At 32.3% G+C, this 26,990-nt stretch overlaps 4 protein-coding genes and 1 long non-coding RNA gene across 9 annotated transcripts in view; 4 read left to right on the plus strand and 1 right to left on the minus strand.

Annotated features, from left to right (window-relative positions):
• Window positions 1-2,675, plus strand: part of LOC108744834 — a 5,111-nt gene extending 2,436 nt beyond the window's left edge. For both annotated transcript variants that reach the window (XM_018480780.2, XM_018480781.2), the window contains exons 4-5: window positions 923-1,063; window positions 1,673-2,675. In XM_018480780.2, coding sequence (XP_018336282.1) covers window positions 923-1,063; window positions 1,673-1,875 — 344 coding nt within the window. In that variant the 3' untranslated portion in view covers window positions 1,876-2,675. The remainder of the gene's footprint in view (window positions 1-922; window positions 1,064-1,672) is intronic.
• Window positions 2,676-2,988: 313 nt separating this feature from the next.
• Window positions 2,989-5,536, minus strand: LOC108744831 (cell division cycle 7-related protein kinase). Of its 2 annotated transcripts, none has more exons than XM_018480778.2 (11): window positions 5,448-5,536; window positions 5,316-5,393; window positions 5,035-5,263; window positions 4,871-4,964; window positions 4,665-4,807; window positions 4,509-4,611; window positions 4,195-4,351; window positions 3,780-3,938; window positions 3,564-3,713; window positions 3,343-3,506; window positions 2,989-3,275 (listed from the first exon to the last, which is right to left on the minus strand). In XM_018480778.2, the coding sequence occupies exons 1-11, from the start codon at window positions 5,479-5,481 to the stop codon at window positions 3,156-3,158; spliced, it is 1,431 nt and encodes a 476-aa protein (XP_018336280.1). In that variant the 5' UTR covers window positions 5,482-5,536; the 3' UTR covers window positions 2,989-3,155. The 2 variants fall into 2 exon arrangements, with proteins under 2 accessions (XP_018336280.1, XP_018336279.1); XM_018480777.2 differs by having other exon boundaries at window positions 3,780-3,941.
• On the plus strand, window positions 3,854-4,663 carry LOC108744835. The gene is made up of 2 exons (XR_003231226.1): window positions 3,854-3,966; window positions 4,539-4,663. It is a non-coding gene; the product is annotated as an uncharacterized LOC108744835 (long non-coding RNA).
• On the plus strand, window positions 5,506-8,624 carry LOC108744833 (DNA-directed RNA polymerase III subunit RPC3). Of its 3 annotated transcripts, none has more exons than XM_025975070.1 (6): window positions 5,506-5,593; window positions 5,997-6,255; window positions 6,790-7,504; window positions 7,820-8,334; window positions 8,392-8,516; window positions 8,570-8,624. In XM_025975070.1, the coding sequence occupies exons 2-6, from the start codon at window positions 6,109-6,111 to the stop codon at window positions 8,607-8,609; spliced, it is 1,542 nt and encodes a 513-aa protein (XP_025830855.1). In that variant the 5' UTR covers window positions 5,506-5,593; window positions 5,997-6,108; the 3' UTR covers window positions 8,610-8,624. The 3 variants fall into 3 exon arrangements, with proteins under 3 accessions (XP_025830855.1, XP_025830856.1, XP_018336281.2); XM_025975071.1 differs by lacking the exon at window positions 5,506-5,593 and adding an exon at window positions 5,615-5,887; XM_018480779.2 differs by lacking the exons at window positions 5,506-5,593; window positions 8,570-8,624 and having other exon boundaries at window positions 6,109-6,255; window positions 8,392-8,553.
• Window positions 8,625-9,050: 426 nt separating this feature from the next.
• LOC108744823 (AT-rich interactive domain-containing protein 2) lies at window positions 9,051-26,962 on the plus strand. Its single transcript, XM_025975050.1, has 14 exons — window positions 9,051-9,988; window positions 10,059-10,152; window positions 17,598-17,695; window positions 18,733-18,890; window positions 20,284-21,184; window positions 21,347-21,966; window positions 22,039-22,309; window positions 22,376-22,736; window positions 22,795-23,052; window positions 23,857-24,933; window positions 25,079-25,591; window positions 25,679-25,959; window positions 26,022-26,190; window positions 26,698-26,962. Exons 1-14 carry the CDS (start codon window positions 9,897-9,899, stop codon window positions 26,890-26,892), a joined length of 5,088 nt encoding a protein of 1,695 aa, XP_025830835.1. The 5' UTR covers window positions 9,051-9,896; the 3' UTR covers window positions 26,893-26,962.
• The last annotated feature ends 28 nt before the right edge of the window (window positions 26,963-26,990 follow it).

The raw sequence follows: 26,990 nt of genomic DNA on the forward strand, positions 1-26,990 counted from the left end.
GAAATATTTAATACAAAGGAGTTAGTTTGCAGGGATTTTTCTATTTATTAGTACCTACTTCTATCTATATTTACTTGATAGTTTTTGTATATTTATGTTCTTCGGTTTTAAGGACATCATAAATACTTAATTAAAATTATTGAGGTTATTATATGACCTTTAAGTTTATGAAATCCCATATAAATTTTCTTTAAAATGCATTACAGTAATTTAGATCGAAGGTTAAGTAATTAGGAAAAAACAATTTCTGTACCATCCTTATTATTTACGATGTTAGGTTTTGTAGTGCTTCTTCTCTTACTTAAATAAAAAAATGTTTAGCACTTATGTTAAGTTACAAGAATTTGCAATTTTAGTAAGCGTTGCACCCAGCTGCACCATTTTGCATACATATGAGGTCAGTAAAATGACCTGATAACAAACTAGTAATCTAACAATTGCAAATAAAAAATCCGTCTAGAAACAAAAAATGAATAATTATGATTTTATAGAGTTATAAATGAAAATAATAACCAATTTTTGCTTTTAATTAATCAAAATTAAAGTTAATTATTTAGCGTGAATCATATGAGCGTCACATATTGGTTTGTTTACCAAGAGCTAATAAATAATTGTATTCAAATTTGGACGGGGACTGGCCTTGTGTACGTTAAATTAATATTCGTCTAGTAACGTTAAACGAATAATGGTGATTCAGTTTTCAATTTTAATAACATTCAGGATGCTTGCAACATATAATGAACATACAAAAAGATTTTAATAATTATACAGTTGTATATGGGAAGTAGATAATAGAGAAAATATTTATATGAAATAAACTACTCACAAACCACTACTGTTTATTTACCAAGGCAGCACTTTTAAGATCATAATGTATCAGTTCTTAATAATCGCTAAACGTAAAATTCTTTTTATATCGTAGGAATTTTTGGTATTTTAAAACAATTACTACATTTATCTGTTCGAGTAAGAAAAAGGGAAGAAGAAAGACAGGAGGAGCATTTACGACAATCTCCTACACAAACATTACTGAACTGTTTTATGCTGGGATGGTTTATAATAGGTAATTTTTATTGACTGAAATATCAGAAATATTTTATGTGGTTGGCCATAGTGTAACGTTGTGAATCATTTCCCAAATACTGTAAATAATATGAGAATATCCAATGTAATTATTGTAGTTTTGGTCTATTTAGTCATTGCCTTCGGAAATTTCTTTAGAGGTAAACTCATATAAATTGTATTATTTTTCTATAACACGTTTTACTTTTATGACCTGATCCTGTGACCGAATATTGACGATTAAACACGCTCAATACGTCAAAAGATTGGTGATTTTTTATTAAAAATTTCGATTGCACAACAACATTCTGTATATCGTAAAAAGGCAATTTAAGTAGTTACTTTCATTCTTTTATTAGTTGTTTTAATCGTCAGCCAATTTCAAAATATTCGCTATCTCATTCGCGCAAATTTCCTTCTACCTACCATAGTTAATAGAACTTTATTACGAACTTAGTAATTATTTACCATACTTAAAAAAATTATAATAAAGTGGCAAAACGTCGTGCTGTGATCAACTATCACTGGTATTATTTTTGACCACATCTCTACAAGTTTTTTAATTTTAATTTGTTTATGGACCCAAGAAGATTTAATGATTTATTTTTAGGGTCAGTTTGGGTGTACAAGGAATACGAACCAAACTACGATCCAAATGTCGATCAGCTTAACTATTGTAATAAGAATTTATATTTATTTGCGTTTTGGTTAATCACTTCTGTCTATATACTGTTAGCTTTTATAACCGTTTGCTTGTGTTCGTTAAGTATAATTAGTATAGTATTTATAGGCGATCAACTCAGTCTCAGATAATGAATTTTCGAATTTTAAAAAATATACCTGAGTAATGGAGAAAATGTTAACAAAATCTCTTCAAGCTGAATTATCGGTTTGCATGACTTTTCGTTTATAAATCATGAGCCACAGTTCCTGGGTCTTGAGTTATTTTACTCAAAATTAATTATTGTCGGTTTTGGCGCAAATTGTATATCAAAAATTAAAGAATCCCATATTGATAATTAAAAGATTAAACTTTTATTTAGGATAATTTTGCAAACAAACAAAACAATTCCGCAAGTGCCAAAATTTAAAATTCTAGATATGAAAGCCATAAATTACTCATTTTTAATATTACATAAGTGGTCAAAAACTTCATTTAATGTATTGGTGGCGTTATTCCACTAGTATTGCTTGTAAAATCTATGTAAATAAAATAACAATAAGTATGTTACTTTTTATTTGTAAGAGAAACGTTAAATCTGTGATATATTTTTGTGACAAATTAAATACATATGATTAGTTGTTTTTGTACTTGTTAGACAAAATGTTATGTTATGAGCACGATCGTAATAAGTAGTTTTTATTTTATGTGTAAATACATAACTCTAATGTTTGATGTTAAAATATTAATTGTTTCTGATTAGCAGCTCTAACATAAACATAGCATTCTCTGTAAATGCCGTAACACAAGCGTACTTCCAAGAGATAATTCCGTTACAGTTTATACTTTATACATATTAATAGTCAAAAAAATTACTTGGACCAGAAATCTACTAATCTACTTAAACGTTTCACTTTATGTAAAAGTATACAAATAAAATTAATAACACACGCACAAATATTTAGAGACATGCTGTTTTAGCCAATTAAGAAAGCATTGTAAATTTTATTTCTCGTACTATTATTTATGTTATATTTTCTTATATTATTTTTCACTACCAATCCTATCAACTTTATTTTCAGATATAAATTCTCTATATTTTGCACTTAAATTACTTTGAAACTATACCAACGTTTCTGATGGCAAGTAATGAAATATTTAATACAAAGGAAAATAAAATTGATATCAATGTTAAAAAGTAGGATTATTTGGAACTTGCGATTCCAACATTGTCCCTGTGTAAGTATATTTTTAAGAAATTTTACTTTTTGTTATCCTGGAAATTTTATTTGATTCGGGAACAATATAACAAGTTAATTAATAAATGTATGCAGTCATGTTTTAAAGTTATAAAGTCAATTACTGAAATAATATTTATTAAGTTTCTTAAAAAGTAATTCAGATCATTCAAAATATTTACTTTTAAATAAATTTAAATGGAAAGATATTCATGTTTTAGGGCTTCCTTGGCGGTAATTCTTGTTTTAGGATCTATATCAAGAAACTTTAACAGTAAATCATATGCACTTTCTGGAAATGCATCGTTGGTATCCTTTAACAAAAATAAAAATTGTTAAAATAGATTTTAATTACTTTGCTCATTGAACAAATGAACAAACCTTGCTGCTACTGGTACAGAAGCAATACTGTATTAATTTCGAACATTTACAACATTTTTCAGTTTCTTCTACTTTCGAGTTGTTACCTTTTCGTTTTCTTAACAAATTACATAAATTCTTCAAGTTTACTGGTTCTTTATGTTCACTACATAAAAGGTACCTTCCTGCAAATATGAATTAATTGTAATAGTGATAGTAATATAAAAAGTTATTAGATATACCAAGTTTTTGAGATAGTCTGTTTATCTTTTCAGTTCCAAAAAGTGAAATCATCTCTGCAAGAGCCATGTTATCATTTAAACTGGTAAAAAACGTTGTACAGTTACTCAGTATACACATGAAAATTACACCCACTGCCCAAATATCAACAGCTGAAAACAAATACACCTCTTTAGTTATTTTGTTTGTTTTGAAACAGTGATTTAAATATCACTGACCAGTTGTTTGATCGGGGTATTTTAGTAGAACTTCCGGAGGTCGAAATCCTGGAGTTCCTGCCCTGCTAGCTTGAATACTTCTCTTTACTAAGCAGTGAGAACAAACTCGAGGTTTTCCGTAACATCGACAGTTACCTTTAATGTCTTGTTTTTTCGAGCCTGCTAATATAAAATAACATTAAATATCGTAAGTAGTTTCACAAATTCAAGATTTGTAATAAGAAGAAAGCATATATCCTATTAAGAAAATGTTCAAAGCTTTTGGAAAACATAAAAACTACTTATCTTTAAAGAAGATTACTTAACTGTTTTGTTAATTACTTCAGGAAAATTTGTTTTCAATATTTAAAGAGTTAAAGTAGAAAATACATTCCTTTTTTTAAAATGGTTATTTAGAATTCAAAACTTATATTACCTTCTGCAATAACTTTCTGATAAATATTATGTGCGTTTTGGAAACAGTTATTTTCTTTTTGGTCTTTTATAGAATTTTTTGTATTAATTAAAGAAGTTGAAGGTGAATTGTCAATGTTAGGCCGTTTGTTGTCTTCTATAACTTTTCCATTGTACTGCTGCAAGAAAATTAATGATTAAAATAAATTTACCTGTAGTAGATTATAATAGACATCAAACTAAGCTAGATATATAAAATTGTTATTTTTAAATGCAATTCATCATATTGTGTCAATGTTATTAGTTGAATTATTGCTTTTTTTATAATTAACTTACAGGTGAAAATGAATTTCGTTTTCTTTTTAGCGATGAATCATTAGAAGAATTAGTAACATTGTTTGGTACAACTTGGGCAAGACCAAAATCAACCAAAACATACCTAAAATTATATTAAGGAATACTTTGAATGAAACATAAGTGATTAATCATTACCGTCTGTTTTTCCTATCATATAAGAAATTACTTGGTTTAATATCTCTGTGAATAATTCCCATATCATGAAGCTTGGCTAATGCTATAAGTAAGTTTTTAATATAATCGGATGATTCCTTTGCATCCATATCCCCAACGAATTCCTAAATGCAGATTTATTTATTTAGCTATCTACAGTCAATATCCGAATTATAATAAGTACTTACAACAAACGGTAAATGAGGTTGGTAAGGCATTGCAAAAACAATGTTGTTTTTACTCCTTAAACATAATTCTATTCCAATTATGTTGTCTCTTCCTCTTAAACCATAAAATTTATAAAATAATTTGCTAGGATATGCTTTAAGATTACAAATATATCTCAACTTACCCAAACTTTTTTAAACATTCTAGTTCAAATTTAATTCTATTTGGATGACAAGTTGGAATCAGATGCTTAATTGCAAACTTTTTTCTTTTAGACAGATCCTGCTTTAATGTAGCCAAGTAAACACTACTAAATGTTCCTTCTCCGATTTTTGAATGAATAAAGAATAACTTATTCAAATTAGGTAGATCATTAAGTAATTGCTCAACATGAGATTCATTTTTGATTTTAACTGAATAAAAATAATTCATTTATGTGTTTATTATACTGAAAAGGGGACTTACCTTCTTTTTGCTCAGTATTACTAATTGTAGGGTTAAAATACAAGTTCTCACCTTCATAATTAGGGCTTATTAAATTTGCTGCAAATTATGTTATGTTTATAAATGAAGATTTATTAATTTATAAACAATTACCTGCATTTTTTTCAGGTGTGCAGTTTGGAGGCATATTATAAGTGGTAATTACTTTTCACTGTTCAATACAACAACTATAAAAGAGCAAGATTTTAAGAATTATTGCTAAAAAGTAATGAATTTTCATTATTTGTCAGTGGGAGTAGGTAAGGTTATGTTTACTGTTGTTGTTGACAGTCATAGATAATAGTCGGTGTCTCCAGCATGGGTTGATCGTATTTTAATTTTTTTAAATTGGATTAGATTATTTTTTTTTAACTTTCAAAAGGAAGGACTAACTGACTAATAGAGTTTGTTCGTTGCTTATAATACTCGCCTTGATAATGATAGCAAGGAAACTAAAGAAAGCATACAAATAAATGCAACTCTAATTGCATGAACACTATGATGGTTGCATAAGTTAGGCATTGCAATATTTACAGTATGTTTACAATTAAAACGTAAATTTTTTTATTGATCTTATACTGAACGCCAACCGGTGTTTTATATTTTCGGTTTTATATATTCTAATTTAAAATATGACCTATATTTATTGTAGTTAACGTTTAGTTTTAGTTAAATAGTTTTCCTGGAAATAACAATGGTACCCAAAATTCTAACCTGGTCTAACCTTACTTTGTAGTCTTTATTTAATGTGTTTGGAACAAGTAATAAAAGAATAATGTCTTCGCAATATGGGAAAGTAATTTCCTTTATTTTATTGGAAAGGTTCGGTGAGATTGTGGAGAAAGTGGGCAGCTGTTTATTTCATTATGGTTCAAGCCCCCTTTTGTACATCAAAAAGTACACTAATCTCCCTCTTTCTCAGGTAATTAAATATTACCACAAAAAACCTTTTGAACAACTTAAGGTCATTGCATCTTACTTTTGCTGTAAGTTATCGTTTTCCTAATTTAATAAGTACAGCTAATGTTAGATTTTAATATGAAACTATTTTCAAGTAAGAAAATCACTTAATAGTACAATTGCAAAACTTTTCTATAGCTTCTTAGGCCTTTTTTTCTATGCTATTTGTTTTTTCAAGTATTAAATTTGATATACAGTTTAAAAAAAATTAAATTGCTAATACATATTTTTTTTTCATGTTCACTTTGACTATGCTATTTAAAATGTATTAATTTTGAAATTAGACTACTTTCATGTAATTATATCAAATACTGTTTAAATAATAAATTATGAAAGAAAATAAAAAAATGCTTAATTACATTAATGTTAACAAGATAATGAGTAATTTTAATATTATCTTTCTATTCATTATGTTGTATTTGGCAATGGCCTTTTATTCTTATAGTAATGATAATGATGAGTTTATGATTATTTGTAACTTTATTTTTTTATATAGGTAAAAGAAGCCTTATGTATTCTTATAAAATACAATTTAGTAACATTTGTTCCCAACAAAAATGAAAACATTGCCAATTATTCATTAAAGTGTGAAAACATATTCCTAATGCTTCGTTATCCAAAATATATAATTCTTATTAAGAAAAAATTTGAGGATGAAGGTGAAGTTATCTTAGAAGAGGTTCTTTTAAGTGGATTTTCTTCAGCTTCTGAAATAATATTCAAATCATTTAATAGACTTAAAGAAATGGAAAACAAAACTATAAGTGAAGTACAACTAAGAGATGTATTTATGGCTCTTGTTACTGCTCAATATTTAATGAGAATTTATATACCTGAAGGAAATAAAGCGGTTCCACAATTGGAAATTTCTGAAAAAGATAAATTTATATTTCCTTCCATTGAAGCTATTGAAGTAAAGAATTTAATAGAAAAGAATATTCCTCTGAAACAAGAAAGTTATTGGACTATCAATTTTGATAGATTCCATCAGGATTTACGAGATAAACTAATTATTAGTGCTATCACAAAAAAAATTGATGAAAATGCAGGGGAACTGATGAAAACTTTTCTTGAACAAATGTATATAAGGACAACTGCCTGGGCTGACACATCAAATCCTATACCTATACAAGAAGTGAAAAATGTTATTAAGAAAAAAAACTCCCTTCATGTTCTTTCTGCTTTCCTTGATCAGTATATCAATGTTATGGGTAAAGTTTTTAAATGTGATGCGATTTGTAAAAAGGGACCTTATCTTGACAGAAGTCAAAAGTGTAAAATGGTATAAAAGTAGCAAAGTAACTTATTTTTATCAAAAAACATTTTGAAAAGTTAGGAATTTTTAAAAATCCCAATTTTGAGAGAAGAAGGAAAGAAAGAAAACATTTAAAGTAAAAGCATATTAATGAAGCTTTAAAGTATATTTCCCAATCCATTCGTTTCATTTAAAATGCAAAGATGAAGTACCTTTTACAATTACCTTATTATCGTTTGAAACCAACGGTAATTTCAATTTTTTATTTTAGAACAAGACTATTGTAAAATGATTAGAAAATTTGGAGAAGCAGGAGGGGGTTCCTATCAGATATACTTAAAGGATATAATAATTCATTTGGTGTGGGAAACAATAGAACAAATTGTTCTTGAAAAGTTTGACTCGAAAGCAGCAAGAATATTTCGTTTAATAAGATTAAAGAGTTATATTGAACCAGAACAGATACAACAACTAGCTATGATACCGGCTAAAGAAGCCAAACGTCTCTGCTATCAATTGTTGGAAGAAAATTTTATAAAAGTACAAGAATTGAGAAAATCTAGTTCTAATTCAGGACCAACCAAGTCTTTTATTTTTTTTAATATACAAATTGCTCAAGTAGTTAGAATGGTACTAGAATTGTGTTATAAATCATTGTACAATGTAATGACTAGAAGGCTCAGTGAGAAAAACGTAAATAAACGAATTATTGATAAAAAGCAGAGAGTTGATACAATTATGCTCGGAATGAAAGTGCAAGGGGCTACTGAAGAACAGTTGGCAGATGTATGAATAACTACCCTCTTATGTTAAAAATATTTCTCAATTATTGAATTTTTACAGATTGAGGAAATGATTACTCCACCTGAAAAAGAATTACTAGGAAAAATAGGGAAAACGATGAAGAAATTAAATTTGGTGGAACTTGAATTAGATGATACCGTTTTCTTATTGGAATTATTTTTACGGTATGATTAATTCCAATAAAACATTATATCTTCTTAATTCATACTTTTTTTAGTTATACCTATAACCAAATATTGAACTTTATAAATATGTAGGGCATAGAATTTTTCCTACTTTCAATTATCGTATTAATTTGAAACCTAATATTAAGGCAATTCTTTTGCATTAAACTTAAGGTTTATATACGATTAAATTGAAAAAAATATTTATAGTTTTAAAAAAGTAGAAAACACTAATGTGTTAAATAGTAAAAAAAAATTTTTTCGTTTACAATATGTAAAGCATGTGATAAAATCAAATATTTTATATTTCTTAAAAACGTGGCTATAAAATATCTTTGCCTACATAATACTATATTATTTTTTTACTTTATATAAACATTATAATTAAAGTGTTTTCTAGTTTTCGGAAACTATTAAAGATTTTGTTGTTGGAACTTTAGTTTTAAATTTCGCGCTGAATTAGATGAATCACTAATTTGGCCGCCACCTATCATTCTATCTCAAAATTAAAGAATTCATAATCAATGAATTTATGAACAGCTGTAAGAGTACACTGCCCTACAAATGGACGGGCGTGTTTCAATTCAAAGACATTTAAAAATAAGTGGTTTATACAAAAGTATGACTTCATTAAGTTAATTGCATAAATACAATAGATAATTTCTATTACATTTAATAAAATAGTTAAGTGTAAAACTTAAGAAGGCCGTGGTTTTGTTTCGTAAGTAAGACTTTATCCGATAGATGTCACATTACAAATGTTGACATTCGAACTAATTAGTGTTGTCAAAAGTGAAGGAATTTTTCAGTAATCATTTAAATTATGCAAACAGTTCAAATCACAATGTAAAGCGACAGTAGTACAAAAAAAAATCAAATCTGATCCGGTGACATTAATTTAACGTTAGAAATGATCGTATTCAAACTGTGAATTTTATTTCGCGCCGAATACAAAGGTAGAGCCGGCAGCCATGTTGTAATAACTCTTGTCAAGCATCATGGGTTAACACAAGTAAAGTTCGTTGTAAGTCGTTTTGTGTGTTTCAAGTGTTTATCTTGACCTGAAACGTTTATCATACAACAGTTTTGAACGGTGTCGTTATAGAAAAAAAACCGTTGAGACGATGCATAGGGAAAATAAAGCTTTCCTGCGCATTATTACCGACAGTGTGTGTGCTCCATCGTGCTAGCGCAGGGAGTTAACTGCCTGCCCAGCGGCTGAGAGCGTCCTAAGTGCGGAAGGTGAACAATATCGACGTCGGGGCCGTAGGTATTTCGCGACGATCAGCGTCCGGACCGCGGACGCTATCGGTTATGTTACCGAGTATCAATGTTTCGCAGTGACACGTGTAGTTGTGTAAACAAGAATTTTGTGCTACTATGGCCAAAATTTTTGGCAAGGATCCGGTTACTTATGGTAAGGAAAGGGACGGATTCCTCCGTGACCTGCAGCACTTCCATGAAGGCAGAGGGTAAGCTACATTACCGTGCTTTCCTAAAACAAGCCTGGGTTCACCACGTCCATCATTTTCATTATTTCAGGACTCCATTTCGAAGGTTCCCCCAGATCAACGGTCAAGAAATCGACCTATACTTGTTGTATTCATTGGTCACTGTCCAGGGTGGTTGGGTAAAGGTAATTACATATTTACTTTTATTTATTTTTAGTTTTAGTCTTATTTAGGTAGGCACTTATACTTTTATAGTGCTAGAAAACCCGTTTAAAATGTTGCATGACAGCTCGCTGTTGTGTGTCAGACATATATATGAAATCGGTGTCGCTGTATAGTTTTTCGCTTGACGGTTTCTCAATAAAAGGAAACCAAACATAAACATTGCAATTTCAAGAGGTTATTATTCTTATTAGCTTATTACTAATTCGGTGGGTACCCCCAGTCGAGCAAGGTCAGGGCTATGTTTTTATCAGACCCCCACCACTATTCCTGGCAAGGCGTACATACTTACCACGTGCGATTCGCATTCGCAATATTATTTGCACTCTCACTTTGGCTAGGTACGTTTTCGAAGAGGAGAAAACGGTATTTTCCTTGTGCTTATTTAATTTCACTTTGATAGTGCTAATGTCATGCCAAGCAGAGTATTTTAATACATGAAATGTTTTCCTTTTTTTAAGGAGCAAACACTTTACTAGAGAAAAGGTAGTAAATGGAGACTGTGGTAAAGCACAAAGAAATAAATAAATTAAAAGAGATTCACCCACATCTTAATTACCACTAAAATTTTCACTAATGTGGGCCTTATCAACATGTTGATACGGCCCACATCAAAAGTGGTTGAAACTCGTGTTCGCAGCGAAAAAGTTTAGTGGTAAGTAATTAGGGTGATTCTTTTTTGGTTTAAAAGAATTACGGGCGAACGTATTCTTATTTTAATAAGGGTGAAGCTTTCATTCACAGCAATTAAAATATCTGAAGTATTAATTACATTTATACCTATCAACACCATATTAATTTTTAAATTATAGTTACCTACTTGCACTAAACTAAACCAAATTAATACTGAACACCATTTGCATTGCATTCATGAAAATAAATGTGTCATCTGTATTTGTCTATTAGAATAACAATTTATTTATTTTCGTTGGAAAGGTTATTAAGAGATAATTATGTCATTAATTTTTATTTATTTTTAACTATAATGAGAATTTCTGAAATAAACATCATATTGTTTTAATTAGCAAATAAAAGGAATAAAAGAAAAATATTATTTTTTATTGATAAAAAGTACATACTTGCAAGCAGATTTGTCATCTCTGTGTGACAATTGAGAATTTTGTAATTATTAAGTTATTACATACTTACTAGGCTTATTGTTATACACACGCATTCTTATCCCTGTTGATTGTCTTCATGTGGAAACACCTACGTTTTACACTAATCGTAAATATTGTTCAAATACCTGCTTTACATCACTAAACATATTGCAGACATTCAGATGATGATATGAACTAATGATTTCGATAAATTGCTAGATATTTTTATTTAGACTTTTATGTGGGTATTTTATTAAATTTTTATAAAAATGGTATGAGGATTTACTAATTAATTTGTTGGTAACAAAGGTAGATTTCTGTTTTAAGCTTAATTGCCCATTAAACGAGTGCAATTTTTTATTTTGTAAATATTAGAGGTAGAAACAGGAGTGAGGAGGGGTAGAGGTAGACCTAGATTAGATTACTGTTCACAAATAGTTAAGGATGTGGGTTGTTGTAGTTTTAGGGAAATGCGAAGTTTAGCTCAGGGTAGGAAAGAGTTAAATCCTAGGTATTTGTAAAGTTTTAGTACCTGTCCTTTTTTAATACATAATAGCTATGGAATTTATTTATTAATTTAATTTATCGACTGTATCCGTGTTAATTTAAAAAATTAAAAATGCAAAATGTTTAAATAGTTTCTACTTAAAAGTACAAACTTTTCTTTTTTGTTTTTACATATCGTAACAAAAATTATTAAATCTTATTAAAAATTACAAAATATAAAAAATTGATATTTAAATCCTAAATGATATCGCGAGAGGCGATAAAATAATCATATAATTTTTTGAAATATTGGTTTAATTGAAACCTTTATTAGGTTTTTACTCTCTAATCTCAGTTATAAATATATGTACAAATGTATTAATTGCAGAACATGTCTATTCACACATAAAACTGGTTTTATTAACGCGGTGCGAATTAGATTCTTTAATTAGTACACCGTATTTAATATGCACTGTACTCGAGTGGCATCTAATGAAGAACTAAAAATTATAATATAAATATTTTAAAGTGTTACAGTTAGCAGTAGTAGCAGTAGATAGTAATTTACTTCTATAAGTTAGTAAATAATATTAACTATGAATTAATAATTTATACAAAGTCTTAAATTTAACCGACTATGTATATATATATATATATATAACTTCCGCATAAAAATATGGTAAAGCCATTTTGTGTGGTAATAATAATTGGCTTAATTGTATAACAATGTGACGAAGATGTTCTTTTTTTGAACCAATGGTTCAGGTCAACGTCTAATGCTATTTTTCAAAAATTCGCAATAGAACAAAAAATACGACAAAATGAAAACAATACTGTTAAATTCAACTTAACTTCATTAAAGGTAAATAAAAGCTTACACAGTTTAATGAACATTTTCAGTTCTGATAATGATTTTAATGTAACAATAATATTAGTTATTTTCTTTTTTTTTTAATTTGTAATATTAACTAGAAAGTCCAAGGTATAAAAAGTTGTTGCCAAACTTTTTTCTGATTAAATTTGGGAAATCTCGGGCGATAAAACATACCATAAATGCATTTTTTTAAATAGATGAAATTTATTAAGTTTAGTTATAATGTGTAGTTGTTTCATATTTATAACATTTTACAAAATGTTACGTACATTGCAAATTTTCTTAAATATGACTGGATGGAGAAAATTAATGATCGTAACAACAAAATGATATTTAATCGATTAACTATTTGGTCGTTAATAAACAACATTATCTTTTGATAACGTATGTACAAAGTAAGTATGCAGTCTGTTCGTTAATGCCAGTAGGGGTTTTTTATTACACTTATAAATGTTATGCTATAATATAAAACATTATACAACTGTTTTCTATTTCATACACACAATATAGTATATGTTATGGAAATATACATCCATAATAAAGTTACAGATACATTTTAATAAATAATTAATTGTAGTAAAAAATATATAATCCGAGTTTTGCAATTTTTAAACGAAAATATGAATGACGACAATAGGGAAATTGATAAAATTTGACCTAATGGTAACTGATTTTATTATTTACCCAACATATATTTTTGTATTTGTATAACAAAATTTAACATAACACGTTTCACAAAAAACGGAACTGTTAATTAAAAACTTATGGATTTAATTAAACGTTTTCAAGTAATGAAATTGGCGCATCTAAATACAATGTGATTTAATGTTTTTATTAAAAAAAAACGCCAAGAATATGCATCATTTTTTTGAGTTTCCCCTGACTTTATGACTGGGTATGATTTAAAATTTGTTCGAGACAACCTTCCCAACTATAACCCAACCTGGGAATTAAAAAGAAATCATGCTTCCCTCATATATTTTATTTATTTCTATTAATAAAAATCTCTATAAGAAGCTACGTTTTGTCACTCAGTGATCAACCTATCAAAATTAAATTCCAGCTTGTATTTTTATTGTAATTCTTATGGACTTTTCCACTTTCCAGTCAAAATGCTTTAGCAATTTTCTAAAAAGTTTTTTTTATTGCTGAAATAGCCTTCAACAATTTACTTACTATTAAGTCGGATTCACCGTTGTTTACAAAATAAAAAGCTATTCATGTTCTTTCTAATCATGGCTCCAGAACTTCCATGAAACAGTCATCACGTGTTTTGCCTGAATCCATTTGAATTATTAAAAATAGAGCATAAAACTTAAGCAGATACAAAGTTATTTGATTTTGTAGTGAAACAGTTGTTAAAAATATATTCCATGAAAATTGTTTCCGATTGAGTCTCTGACACCCTTAAAAGAGCCATCACATATTTAGTGGATATTATCTAACAAATGATCGAAATGAGTAGATACGTACAACCCAAGTATATACAAAATATAATTTCATAATGCGAAAATTGACGATGAGTGTCGAAAGAAACGTTTGGAGCGATGCGCCTACGTTGGTTGTCGAAGGCGTCGTGAGGAGGTGTACAGTAAAACAGAATCTAATCATCACTGACCTAGTCAACAGACGCGATCGTTGGTTGTTGCCATTATTATTGTTGTTGTTCGATGTCAGTGTGTGCAGGGAGGCCGGGCATTGACGCGCGATAGTAGAACGTCGTCGTTGGTGTCTAGGACGCGCTTCTACGTCCTGTCCGTCGTCGTCGGTCGCGTAGCTGGTGTGCGCCGCAGTTTTCCTTTAAATGCCGAACCCGGAGAGAACGGCTACTGCTTTTGAGCGTATAGGCACCGAGGGTACGGTACGGTTTTAAACAAGTGCCAAGAAACGGTCACAGGTTGGACGACGAGACTGCTTGGCGCCGCGACGGCATCAGGGTGCAACTGACTGCGAATTTAGTGAATCAGTCTTAAGTGCGTCTGAAATGAAATATTATTTGTGGCGCGTGATATTAATAATTTATTAAGAACAAATTAATAATGGGTACATTGATTATTTTAATTTAAACTTTTATAGACTGTTTTTGAAGAATTTTTTACCAGAATGAGAATATTAGTCGGTGATTGTAGCAACGACTAAATAAAACAGTAAATCGCTCAGGTAGATTCTAAATTAATCTGAATTTTAGAACTTATAATACCTAAGTTGTTCTCCCTCTAAAACATTTTAAAAATATCATAGTTAAGGATGTGGGTTGTTCTAGTTTTAGGGAAATGCGAAGATTAGCTCAGGATAGGAATGAGTAGAGGTACTTATCCAACCAGTCTTAGGACTGACGACCTTATGATGATGATCATTAGAAACAAGCTGTTTTCTGGTGGAGTCATTCTATGCTCACAAAGCTAGCCAAACTTCTTGATTGTATGCTTTGACTTAACTCTGCTTAAAATAAATAAGACCACTACCTTGACTCTTTAGTTTCTCATATTTCAATATTCTTGTAAGCGTCTGATGGAAAAAGATTGTCGACCCTTAATTTAAACAACTAGGTACTATTTCATGGTTATTATGGAGTATATGGGAAGCTACACTAGATTTTTCTATCACTACAATTTTATTCTTATTGAATCTAACAATAGGATGAACTAAGCGTTCTTTAAATCTAACGTTAAATGCTTTACGACTTTGGCCTATGTACTGTTTGCCGGCATTTTATATTTGGTGATGTAAATTCTTGCTTTCTTTTGGTTTTGTATTTTGTCTTTGAGTTACCAGAAGAAATTTAATTAACATGCATCTTCGTGAGAATTGTATGATTTTCTATGCACGACGATGGATGATGGACAAATACGTTATCCAAACACATGCAGTAGAGAAAAATCTTGAACATGTATTCTTGGTGTGCTGACAGATACTTGGATAGTTTCAAAAAGATATCGAGCTGCTTTATTCACAAAAAAAAAAATAGACTACTCGGTCAGGTCGAGATGAGAAACGCAAAAAGATTTGGAAAATGTCTAATCAGTCCCTTTTAATTTTTTTTTCCTTGAAACTAAATAAACTCTTATTTACAAAGTTTCCTAAAACAAGATACAATTACAAAGAAATCCCTGTATTGCGCTCTATGGAGATAATTAGATTTAAGCGTCCCATAAAATGATTAATTAATTAGTTTAAAATATTTATTATTATTGAATAAATGAGTATTTTAGATTATCTTTTGTATATAATTTCGAAAATAATGAATTATATTCGTGCGTAGTGTTAGGGACATACTGTATATGTATGTTTATGGTAATTTTCTCAAACAGAAATTTTAAACTTTTTCATATCCACATTTGTGTATACTTGTATAATCAATAAGCAAACTAAATTCTTCGAATCAAGAAGATTGGAATCTTTGACGGTGTTGTAGTCCACATTAAATAGCTTAAAACCGAATTCCAAAACACGACGTGCTTTATTAGTGTGTTTTAAAGTTCTTTACTTCATTTCGCTAATGCCAATCCAGAAATATATTATATTTTATATGTATATACTACAACATTATTTTTGTTATTTAGTAATGCTTTTTAGGAAGTCAGATAAGTCAGGACAGAAGGAGTAGTAGAGATATAAAGCATAGGATAGCGCAGGGTCGATTCGCCCTCAATAAAAAGAAGTCACTTCTATGCTAGCAAACGATTAATTTAGAAATTCGGAAAAAGATTGTTAAGGGTGTATGTTTGGAGCGCGGCGCTGTACGGGTGCGAAACATGGACGGTGGGTGCGGAAGAAAAGAAAAGATTAGAAGCGTTCGAAAGGTGGTGTTACCGTGGATAGAGAAGGTTAAAAATAAAGAGGTATTAGAAAGAATAGGAGAACAGAGGACTCTATGGACTCTAGGACACCTTCTCAGGCATAAAGGTCTAGTCATAGACATATTAGAGGCAGGAACAGGAGTTAGGAGGAGTAGAGGTAGACCTAGATTAGATTACTGTTTGCAAATAGTTAAGGATGTGGGTTGTTCTAGTTTTAAGGAAATGCGAAGTTTAGCTCAGATAGGGAAGAGTGGAGGTACGTGTCCAACCAGTCTTAGGACTGACGACCTTATGATGATGATGATGAGGTTGGTAGGACACCTCAGGCATGGAGGCAGAAACAAGAGTTAAGAGGAATAGAGGTAGAGCTAGATTAGATTACTGTTAACAAATAGTTAAGGATGAGGTATGTTCTAGTTTTAAGGAAATGCGAAGATTAGCTCAGGATTAGGAAGGAGTGGAGGTGTGTGTCCAACCAGTCTTAGGACTGACGACCTTATAATGATGATGAATGCTTTTTAAGAAATTTAACATATATATGTGTTATCTAGTGCTTATTTGCATCGACCCGAAATAAATTTGAAATTGTTTTTTACAATTTTCTTTCGTTTTTCTTCTGAAAACGAATATTTTGGGAACTTAATCTTAAAATGTAACCGGATACTGTGGTATTCTTTAGTTTCACTGGTTTGTGTGCGTATGTACAATATCAGCAAATACATAAAATATGTATCATTACTGTAGACACATACATGTGTTTATGAACAAGTAAGTACATATATCTGCATGTACATGAATAAGGAAGGTCGCTGAACTTTTCCAAGCTCAACTTCACTCGTCGTTCTGTTTTCGCGATCTATACAGACCTTAGACCTTCGGAGCCGTCTCGTGGTTTTACTGGAAAAAGATATAATGAGGTATTGTTGAGATATACAATACAGTAGATACATATACTTCACAGTAGATATGTACACTCTGTCACAAATTTTAATGCGTGAGCAATTTGTCTAGATACAATATCCAATCCTTGAACATTAAAAGATATTAGCTAGAATGCGTTCCTAATTTTATTTTTATTTTCTTCTTTTATTATATTAAAATGTAATTGCATAATGAGTAACTGATATCGTTTTCTTCTTTGTTTACAGGTAAACGCCAAAAACGAATGGCCCGACCTCTTGAAGTATTTCAGGTTGACCGGGAAATGCGTCAATTCTGGCGTTGCTTTAAAACAAATTTATTTAAGGTAATCAATACATATGTATATTCTGCATTTTTAATGAACTTTGAAAGTTTAATATTTCTTATTACAGCAAAAAAAGTATATTAAAAAAGTCACTTACATCCATTGCCCTTTTAAGTACTTACCTAATTAAAAAAAAAATACCAATCAATTTCATTCATTCGTTCCTTTAATTTTTAATGTTTTATAGAGATCGAAAAAACCCACAGAAAAATCAAAAATGATTATATTCTGTTAAATTTATATACTTCGCGCTTATTTATTTATAGAAGGAATCCCACTCGAAATTTTCAACCTCCATACATATACGAATAGGTACGTTATTTGCTTATATAAATGCCTACCTACTCGAAAATGTAATCTATTTATTCATAGTCTAAATGAGGAGATACTCCATTTATTCTTATGTAACAATATTTTAATTTACATGATGGGCGAATGGTAGAAAAAGTATAATTTTTGTGTTGATTGTATTTTTTCTTGGAAGCTACTGTTTTACTCTACAGGGTCGGTTTAAAAATTCTTGGCAAAAAAAATATTCTCTTTTTTGTTGTCGATTTCGTGGTCTACAATATTGGGACTTCTGACGATCGCTTTTTGTTTGTTTTTATGTGATGGTGGTGCCTGATGTCGCGGTGAGGTATTATTAAACGTAACGGTCGCTCACTGCTTCTACATATACGCGATTACGTCCGTGGATCTCATCGTCAGAGCGTTCTAGTAGCAGTAGTAGTTTAAGAATTACGCTATGTACCTAGTGACTTTGCGCGCGTGCCATACACTAGGTCAGTAACGTCGTTATTTCTAACAAGAAGACAGTGACTGGCTGCGCAGCATCACCGCGAAGCGCCTATAATGCCTATATCGTATAATTACATTTGTACGTATCCTAGTGGTAGGATGCGGTGGCGATCTGTAGAGTCAGTTGAATGCGCTCTCACAACTCCACCTACTATTTGTATACACTTGTCGATGTAATACTTTTCCGCATACCTCCCAGACCAATCACTTTCTTCTGGTTACTGATATATTAATTGTAGGTACCTGGACCGATGGGAGAAGGTGCACTACTTAGGCGAAGAAGCGGACCGCGCCAGCGACGAGGAGGACAACGAAAGTAACCGGCATAAACGATGGTCAGCTAGGGCTCTTCATTCGGTGCCTTTGGCTTACAACTACCACCAGCATAATGTTTCAGGTATACCAGTTGTTTTTTATTTTTTAATTTTTTTTTAATTTTGATTGAAAAAAAAAATTTAATGGTTTTGTTATTTATTAATAATGATCTTTTTTGAGTCATCGAAATATTAATGTCAGATTCATTTTTTTTCCAAAGTAGGAAAAAGAGTTTATTATACTGAGAACCAATAAGCCTGTTTATAATAAACAATAGAAATCCTTATTGTCCAAAGTTTTCTTCAGTGTAAATTAATATACGTATAAGAGTGGAGATTTTTATCCACCCTGTATATATATACTCATATCATTTATGAATGTGTACATTACGGTAGTCACTAACAAATTTCTATATCAAAATTTGTAGCTACTATTTTTTAAAATACTGCGATAGAAGAAATGCAATTTCTTTTAAATTAGAAGATCGAAAAAAGCATTACGTTTTCGTGATTCGTTTCAAACGATTGTAAGAAGTAAATATGTATTGCATTTAATTCGAATCTATTTTCAATTATTTTTTTAACGATTAAAATTTCGAATGTTTTGAACGAAGTTCGAAGCTAATTTTTTTATGCCTCAACACCCTCAGAATTTGTTAGTTTCTACAGTGCCGGGTGGCAGCACATATCGCTTATCATTATTGATTTGTTTCTATTGCACAGCTCTGCGAGGATGGATTTATTTGATAAATGCCCTACAATGTCTGGTATCATCCACGGGCTTTAATGTCTATATAATTCAATAAATCAAAGGCAACATTACATATAAAGTAATTTTGCTGTCTTAAAAAAAAATAAGTTTTTGCTAATTAACGTGTTAAAAAAGATATGTTACAAATAATTACATGGATACCCCACAATGAAATCAACTTATATACGTTCTGTCACTTTTTATTATATTTCTTATTTTAAATTTTGGCTTATTATAACAATTGAATCGTTAATAAACATAATGTCTTTCGACCCTTGTTAGTAATTTACAAGCACTAACCAATAGTAACTTGAGGGTATGAAGTCTATTAGTATAAACAGATTTACTTATTTTTTTTTTTTTTCTGATACTTCACCGGAGATTGAATATTTCATAATGAAATATGGGACGATAAGTTCATATTTTTTCGAAAGAAAAAAACAGTAGTATTCTATGTAGTACACTATATTATTTTATGGTACAATTTTTCCTGAAATTGTAAATGACAAAAAAGTTATTCTTTATAATTTTTTTGTTATTTGCTCTCATTTAATTAAAATTTGAAAATAGTAGGAATAGAAAATGAAATTTCATTTAATATCTTTAGTGCCATTTTAATTCTTACTTTGTGATTATTCTTCAACCTTATCCCCTTTTCCTATTGTACATATACAAACTAATTCCAAAGGATGTGTTATTTTATACGTAAAATTTGATTTCTTTAGAAGCATCGCGAGAAAACAACAACCTTTCAACGGACTTATATAAATCATCTGACTACGATCGTTTGGCGTTGTCACTCCTGTCCGTCTTGCCAAATGAGCAGGATTTTGCGATAAACGTGTGCACCGTCCTGTCTAATGACGGTAAGCACACGTTGAAGTTGGAAAAACATCCCCGTCTGGTTGACAACCTCCTCGCGCACGCTGGCGTGTACAATCACAGCTCTCTGCGAAAACTGTTCGTTTATTATTACAAGCATGTGCGGAAACACTCGCTCGATTCCTTTTGGACGGAAGTGCTCGCGACGAACGAGTTCCTGGACTTGACTAACGAAAACAATTTCGTCGGGAGTAAAAGCGTAAAAGATAGTATTAAAGAGGACGCGCCAGAAAATGAACAGCAGGACCAAGAAGAAAAGAAACAATCGCACCAGTCCTCGTTGTTTCACGATTGCGGAAGTTCCGATGTGGGGAGGATCGACAACAGTAGTATGGGGAGTTGCGTCGCAGGAAGTGATGGGAACGAACGGTGTAGTGACATAATGAGAGTTAATTGTGATTCGGTGGGAGATAACAACTGTGATGACGATGACATGTGTTCGAATGACGCGAAATGTGGTGCATTTCAATTCAAAATTGAACCAGAGGACAAGGATTTTCTCTGTTTGGGAAGGACATTCGGTACGCAGGACTATATCGGACAACGTGTATTACAGATTGCGCAAATTTTGCGGAATCTTAGTTTTATCGAGGACAACATAGCAACGTTATCAAATAATCGGACATTTATGCGGTTCTTATTATTGTGTTCGAACGCGAAATGGAGCAGCTTACAGAGTTTAGGTTTGGATATGCTGGGAAACATTGCCTCCGATTTTTTAATCAAAGAACGTAACAAGGACAGGTAGGACATAGCGTTATTGTAACGTTTTTTAAATACATAATTAAATTTTGATTAAATAAAAACAACATATCAATATTTGTTTTCTGGTTATCTTCCTTCAACAGCATAAATCTTACTGACCATACTATCATATTTTAATAAATTTAATAATTCTATTTTCAGGTTGGCGGATTGTCTTTTGAAAGTAGTTACGCGGGGTCTGCACAGTGAGGATCGTAATTTTTGCATAACGTCATTGGAAGTGCTTAATAAATTGAGTCAAATCGAGGCCAATGAGGACGTACTATCTCGTTCACTCGAATCCATCGTATATACGAAAGTTTGTTCGTTTCTCACCTTACACGATGTTATGTTGCTCATTTACACCCTCGAATGTCTTTATTCGTTGTCGTCACTTGGCGAGCGTGCCTGCAATTACATCGTGAGCAATCATGGCGTAGTCGATACATTAGTATCCTTGGTGACCGTGGAAGGCAAAAGCTACGGACCGAAAGCTTGTATTGGAATGAAACTGGTCGAAACGGTCCCTGGTGGTACAATAATTAGTGCTCCAACAGTTGTTAGTTCTTCTAACAATAATAATAGCAATGTTACTTCGAATGTAACCAGTGCTAGTAACATTACGTCACCTCCACCACCTCCTCCACCACCGCCTTTGCCACAACTTCAAGTCGCTCCTAACACTCCTCAGAAAGTTATTATTACCACAGCAACCACACCATTAAGAAATGCTCACGTGGTTCCTCATAGAATGGTTTTCACAACATCATCGCCAGTATCATGTAAGTTATATAGTTATATGTTGTTTTGTTCATTAAAATTAACTATTGTCATAATTTTGACGTGTCTTGCAGTAGTAGCAACAACAACAACGTCGTCGGTTCCTCAAGTGACGCAGGTGTCGCAAGTGGTGGTGAATTCTCAACAACTCGTTCAACAACACGCACATCAGCAAACAATTCAAGAGAACGAGCAGTTCGCCCTTGCTTGGCTGAGGGCAACATACGAACCCTGCAACAACAGTCATATTGAACAGCAGGAGCTATACAAGCACTACATCAATTCGTGCGCGAAAATCGGAAGAAGAGGCGTAATAGCACCCCTTCATTTTCCAAGATGTGTTAGGTAATTTATCTTGTCTTTCAATTTTTGTTTGTGAGTAATGTGTAATTGAAAAATTTAATTCAATAGGTCAGTATTTGGAGGAACCGTTGGTCCGAATACCATTAAAACAGGAACACAACTAGAATCTCAGTACTATGAGGGCATCAAAGTGCGCGCCCAACCCTTGATAATTAATATCCAGTCCCCTCCTGCTCCTCAAGTACATACCACTGTAAAAACGAATGTTCGTCGTAAAGTGTCCGTAACCTCTAACGTCGTACCCGTATCTTCCCCACCTCCTATCGTATTGAACTGCGACAGCACAGATACTCCTCCAGCTTCTCCTGCCTCACCCATACTAAAAGCCCAACTCAGTGCTCCTGCCAAAACACCACGTGAAATAACAGTCATCACTTCAAATGCCTCTAAAGTCGATGCTAAAAGTCAGGTATATTATTTTTTATTTGTGTTTTTTCTCGTGGTCTGATATTGTTTAATTTTTAAAGGTACTGACACATCCTCACCTGAGTCACGCCCTCCTTGGTTCTAATTCCAGTACAGGTGTCGTAACGACAACCAGCGCTACGTGTACCACGACCGTAATGAGTCCTACGTCCTCTGCTTTAACAATAGTCGGTTCGAACGTTCAACAGGCCGGTCAGAGTAACACGTCTCTCATCAAAAGCTTGCTTGCTACTAAGGTAAACGAGTGCATGTCTTCGGTCAGCATGAAGATTGCCAAGGACTGCCAAAACGTAGCGCAGGTAACACCTACTAAACAATTTACTAACTACCGTAAGTTCGCAATTATACATAAAAAAAATTATATTGTACAAAATGTAGAGTTATTTTTTTTGCTTTGCGTAACGTGAGTACCAATGTTGTTGTTTTCTATTTGTAAGTTTGTTTGTTGTAGGCTTCTTTGATATTAACACTTTTTGAAAATTTGCTTGTGCATCGATAAGTAATTTTTAATCGTTTAGATATTTTAATGTACCTACCTGAAATAAATTTGGATGCGTACCGTTCTTTTCCGGTATCGTAGGTGCAACATATTCTCGTAATTAGTAACTAAATTATATCTGGAAATTGTATAGAAAGTAGCAGTCTCAATTTATTAATAGTACTATAGTTTTGGGTTTATATTTTTATAGAAATAAGGGAGAGCCTAGAAATTCTTGTTTTTATGCGGGATATATATACATCTCTTGAGAATCAACTTATGATTGGGATGTTGCTCTTATGATTAGTTTAAATATAACCGATATTTTTTAATTATTTATATCAGTAGAAACTCTAATATATCATTAAAAAATTTCTCAGTATTAGTATTCATTTTTTTTTTTATAAGAGATTGCGGATAGTTTTGTTGAAAAGGTTTTCTGCAGTTGTAATTATTATCATTGCAATGAGTAATTTTAGAAAGTTTGCTATCAATGTTTCTAACATATTAATTAAATAACTTATTTCTTGTTTGCTGTAATGCTTAAAAATTACACTATTTTAAATTCGATTAAAAAAAAAGTAAATACAAAATATCTCATTGTGCTCTTTGAAAAAATGTACAGGTTGTGGCTCGTCAACAACAGCAGCGTCTTTTAGCCCAACAAGTGAACACCCCAGTTCCTCCACAGACTCCGAATAACAAGCAACAACAACAGGAAACTGCCAAATTAACTGAAACCCCAAAATCGTCGCGAATAAACGGTGCCAGACAGTTATTTTGTGAAGAAGTGATAGATACATCCGTATCGTCAATAACCTCGGCATCTACATATGCCACAGGTAAAAGAGAACCCCCGCAACCTCCTCCTCCACCTTTAGCCCCTTTAACGCGTACTGTAACTCCCCGAATCGACGAAGACAGCAATTCAACAGGAAACAATTCAGTCGCGTCTAGCAGTGGCATTTGCAATGTTGGAATTTCTTCAACAGAAGACGGCGATAATTCGTTAACTAGTTTCGAGGGTATCTTACTTAACGGCGTTCCGAATATCGATACACTTTTAAATGATGACAGCAACTCCAAAGACTCGACCACGAAAACAAACGTTATTACTAAAAACAAACCACTTATGCTCGCTGATTTATTAGAGAAAAAAGTAGACAAAGATCCACCCTTACTTAACGGAATGCTCGGCAAAGAATTACGATTAAGTGAGAAGGGACTCGATTTGGTCGAGAATCACATAGAAAAAGCGCTGAAGTGTTCAGAAAAGAACATCACCACTGCGCCTACGGGCATTATCGAAAAAAACGATACTAATGTTATGCACGTGGACAAAGAAGTGAGCAATGGTGAAGAAGTAGTACAAATGAAGGGCACGAAACGACCCGCAACCGATGACATTTCGGAAACGGAAGCTAAACGAGCGAACGTTGTCTTGTCTGTGAATGGATCGTCAAGTGTTGGTTCGCCAGCTCCCGAATCGGTTTCTAGCAGTTCGAATGGAGGTGATGAGATGGAAGGCAAAGGGAGCGTGTCTACGGCTGCTGCGAAACTTTTTGCCGACATCGCAGCAGACATTCTCGAAGATGAGGAGGAGGAAGAGCAGTTTTTACAAGAACAGCAACAGCAACAGCAACAACAACAACAGCAGCAGCAGCAACAGCAAACGGTCGCAGAAACACCAAACATTATGCAGGTAATTGTTCTATTGATCGAAAAATAATTAATTACATGCTACAAACAAGATTATTATTTATCAAAGAAAAAGCTCCACATTTCCTAATTTTACCGTATTTTGCTTTAGTAATTTTTAAAAACTGAATCTTTGTTTCTCCAAAAAGGTTGTTCAGAACAGCACTTTACAGCAAGTATACGTGGATAGCAATGGTCAGCAGCAAATGATCGTGGCAACTCAGCCCCGTCAGATAATCGTGTCACAGCCCCAGCTGCCCGTCCCGAATCAGGTGGTGATTCCCGGTACCCAAGCATTCAAACCTGGCCAAACTGTAATAGTACAGAATACGGCGCAACAGAGGCCACAGGTGGTCATTCAGCAAGCGAATACAGGTCAGTTTCTCCTGTCCCAAGGTCAAATGCAGCTTATTCCCAGCTCAACTCAACCTGGCCAGTATGTTCTTCAAGCAGGAACCACACAAGGGGCTTATGTAGTCGCCCAATCGCAGGCCGCAGTGATGCATGGACAACCACAAACTGTGTTGGTGGCGCAAACGTCTCAACAGCAGGGTACTGGCACCAAGACCATTATTATATTGCAACAACCTAACGCTAATGCTGCTACGCACCATCCAAAGGTCATGGTTGCTCCTCAGGGCCAGCAAATGGTTGTAACACAGGTAAATATAAGTCAATTGTTTAATAAATGATACTTTTTAAATATATTTTGATTCGTTTCTTTGTACCCAAAATGTCGCTATTTTTAGGTTCAGAGGCCCGTTTTACAAACGGCTTCGGCAATTAATAGCGCCCCCGTTATACCCGCCACGACTGTAATTAAAACGCCCGCCACATCTGTGATCACACCAATTACAACGGTTGCCACATCGGCCACCGTAACAGTCCCAGTCCCAGTGCCAGTTCCTGTTCCGGTCTCTGTGGCCAACGCTGAAAAGAAGGAGGAGCCCAAGACTGTCCCAAAAATTAAACAGAAAATAATCCGCGATTTAGCAACGCCTTTTGTGTGCGAATGGGGCGACTGCCAATGGTAATGCATACTTGCGATTTAATTTGGAATATTTTTAGTATCTAAATTTGTTTCTTCTTCAGCGAAACAAAGTTTAAGTCTGCCAATCAAGTCTATATGCATGTGTGTGAAGCGCATTGCCCTGAGACGACAGAGAGTGAGATAACATGCCAGTGGGAGAGATGTGACAATATGAAAAGGAAACGTTTTTCACTCATGACGCATCTGTATGATAAACATTGTAACACAGAGGTAATTTCTTAATTAGAAATTTTAAAGAGTTGGTAATTTATAGTTTTTATAAAATGTATTTACTTGTAATTTAATTTTATTCAATATTTAAACATGATGCATTTATCAATATCAGTTATATATATTCTAAAGTAAAATTCATCGAATTAACATGATCTTTTGACAAAAATGAAATCATGGAAATTATTAATTTTTTCGTTTATTTATTTAGTTTAGTTTACAGCCTAAATATGTATTACCTTTCATGGTACTGTACATCCAAAAAGGAATTACATATTATAATAGTCACGATTATTTTTCTCTTAAAAAATTACTTTAATGATAAAATAATGTTTAATTTATATTACTTTGTTATTTTTTAATAATTAAAAAAAAAAATACACTTCATATGACAAAATGTAAATTTATATTTAGAACGATTTTATTCATAGGTTTGTAATAGTAAAATTGTGTTATTCTGTTGTGTATTTGATGTAGATGATAAATTAATATGCTTTTTTACTGCAGGCCATGAAAGTGGCGCAAATTAGGCGAAAACAGTTGGCCCAAGGTGGGAAGAGTGATCCTCCCGTTACTCACCCTGCCACCCCGCATCCTGGATACGCTCCTGACGCTGCCCTCCATGCAATCAAACGGCATGCCCTCGAGTTTGTTAATCCTAAGGAATTACAGGTTAGTCTAATTTTGTTACATGATCGGTAATCTTTATAATTTCGATTCAATAATTCATTAATACTTTATGAGTCACGTTATTTATATTTATGTAAAATTTAAGTTATTCAAACATTTCTTTTTCTGTT

This window comes from Agrilus planipennis, unplaced genomic scaffold (assembly GCF_000699045.2).
Source record: "Agrilus planipennis isolate EAB-ADULT unplaced genomic scaffold, Apla_2.0 scaffold35, whole genome shotgun sequence".
Lineage (NCBI taxonomy): Eukaryota > Metazoa > Arthropoda > Insecta > Coleoptera > Buprestidae > Agrilus > Agrilus planipennis.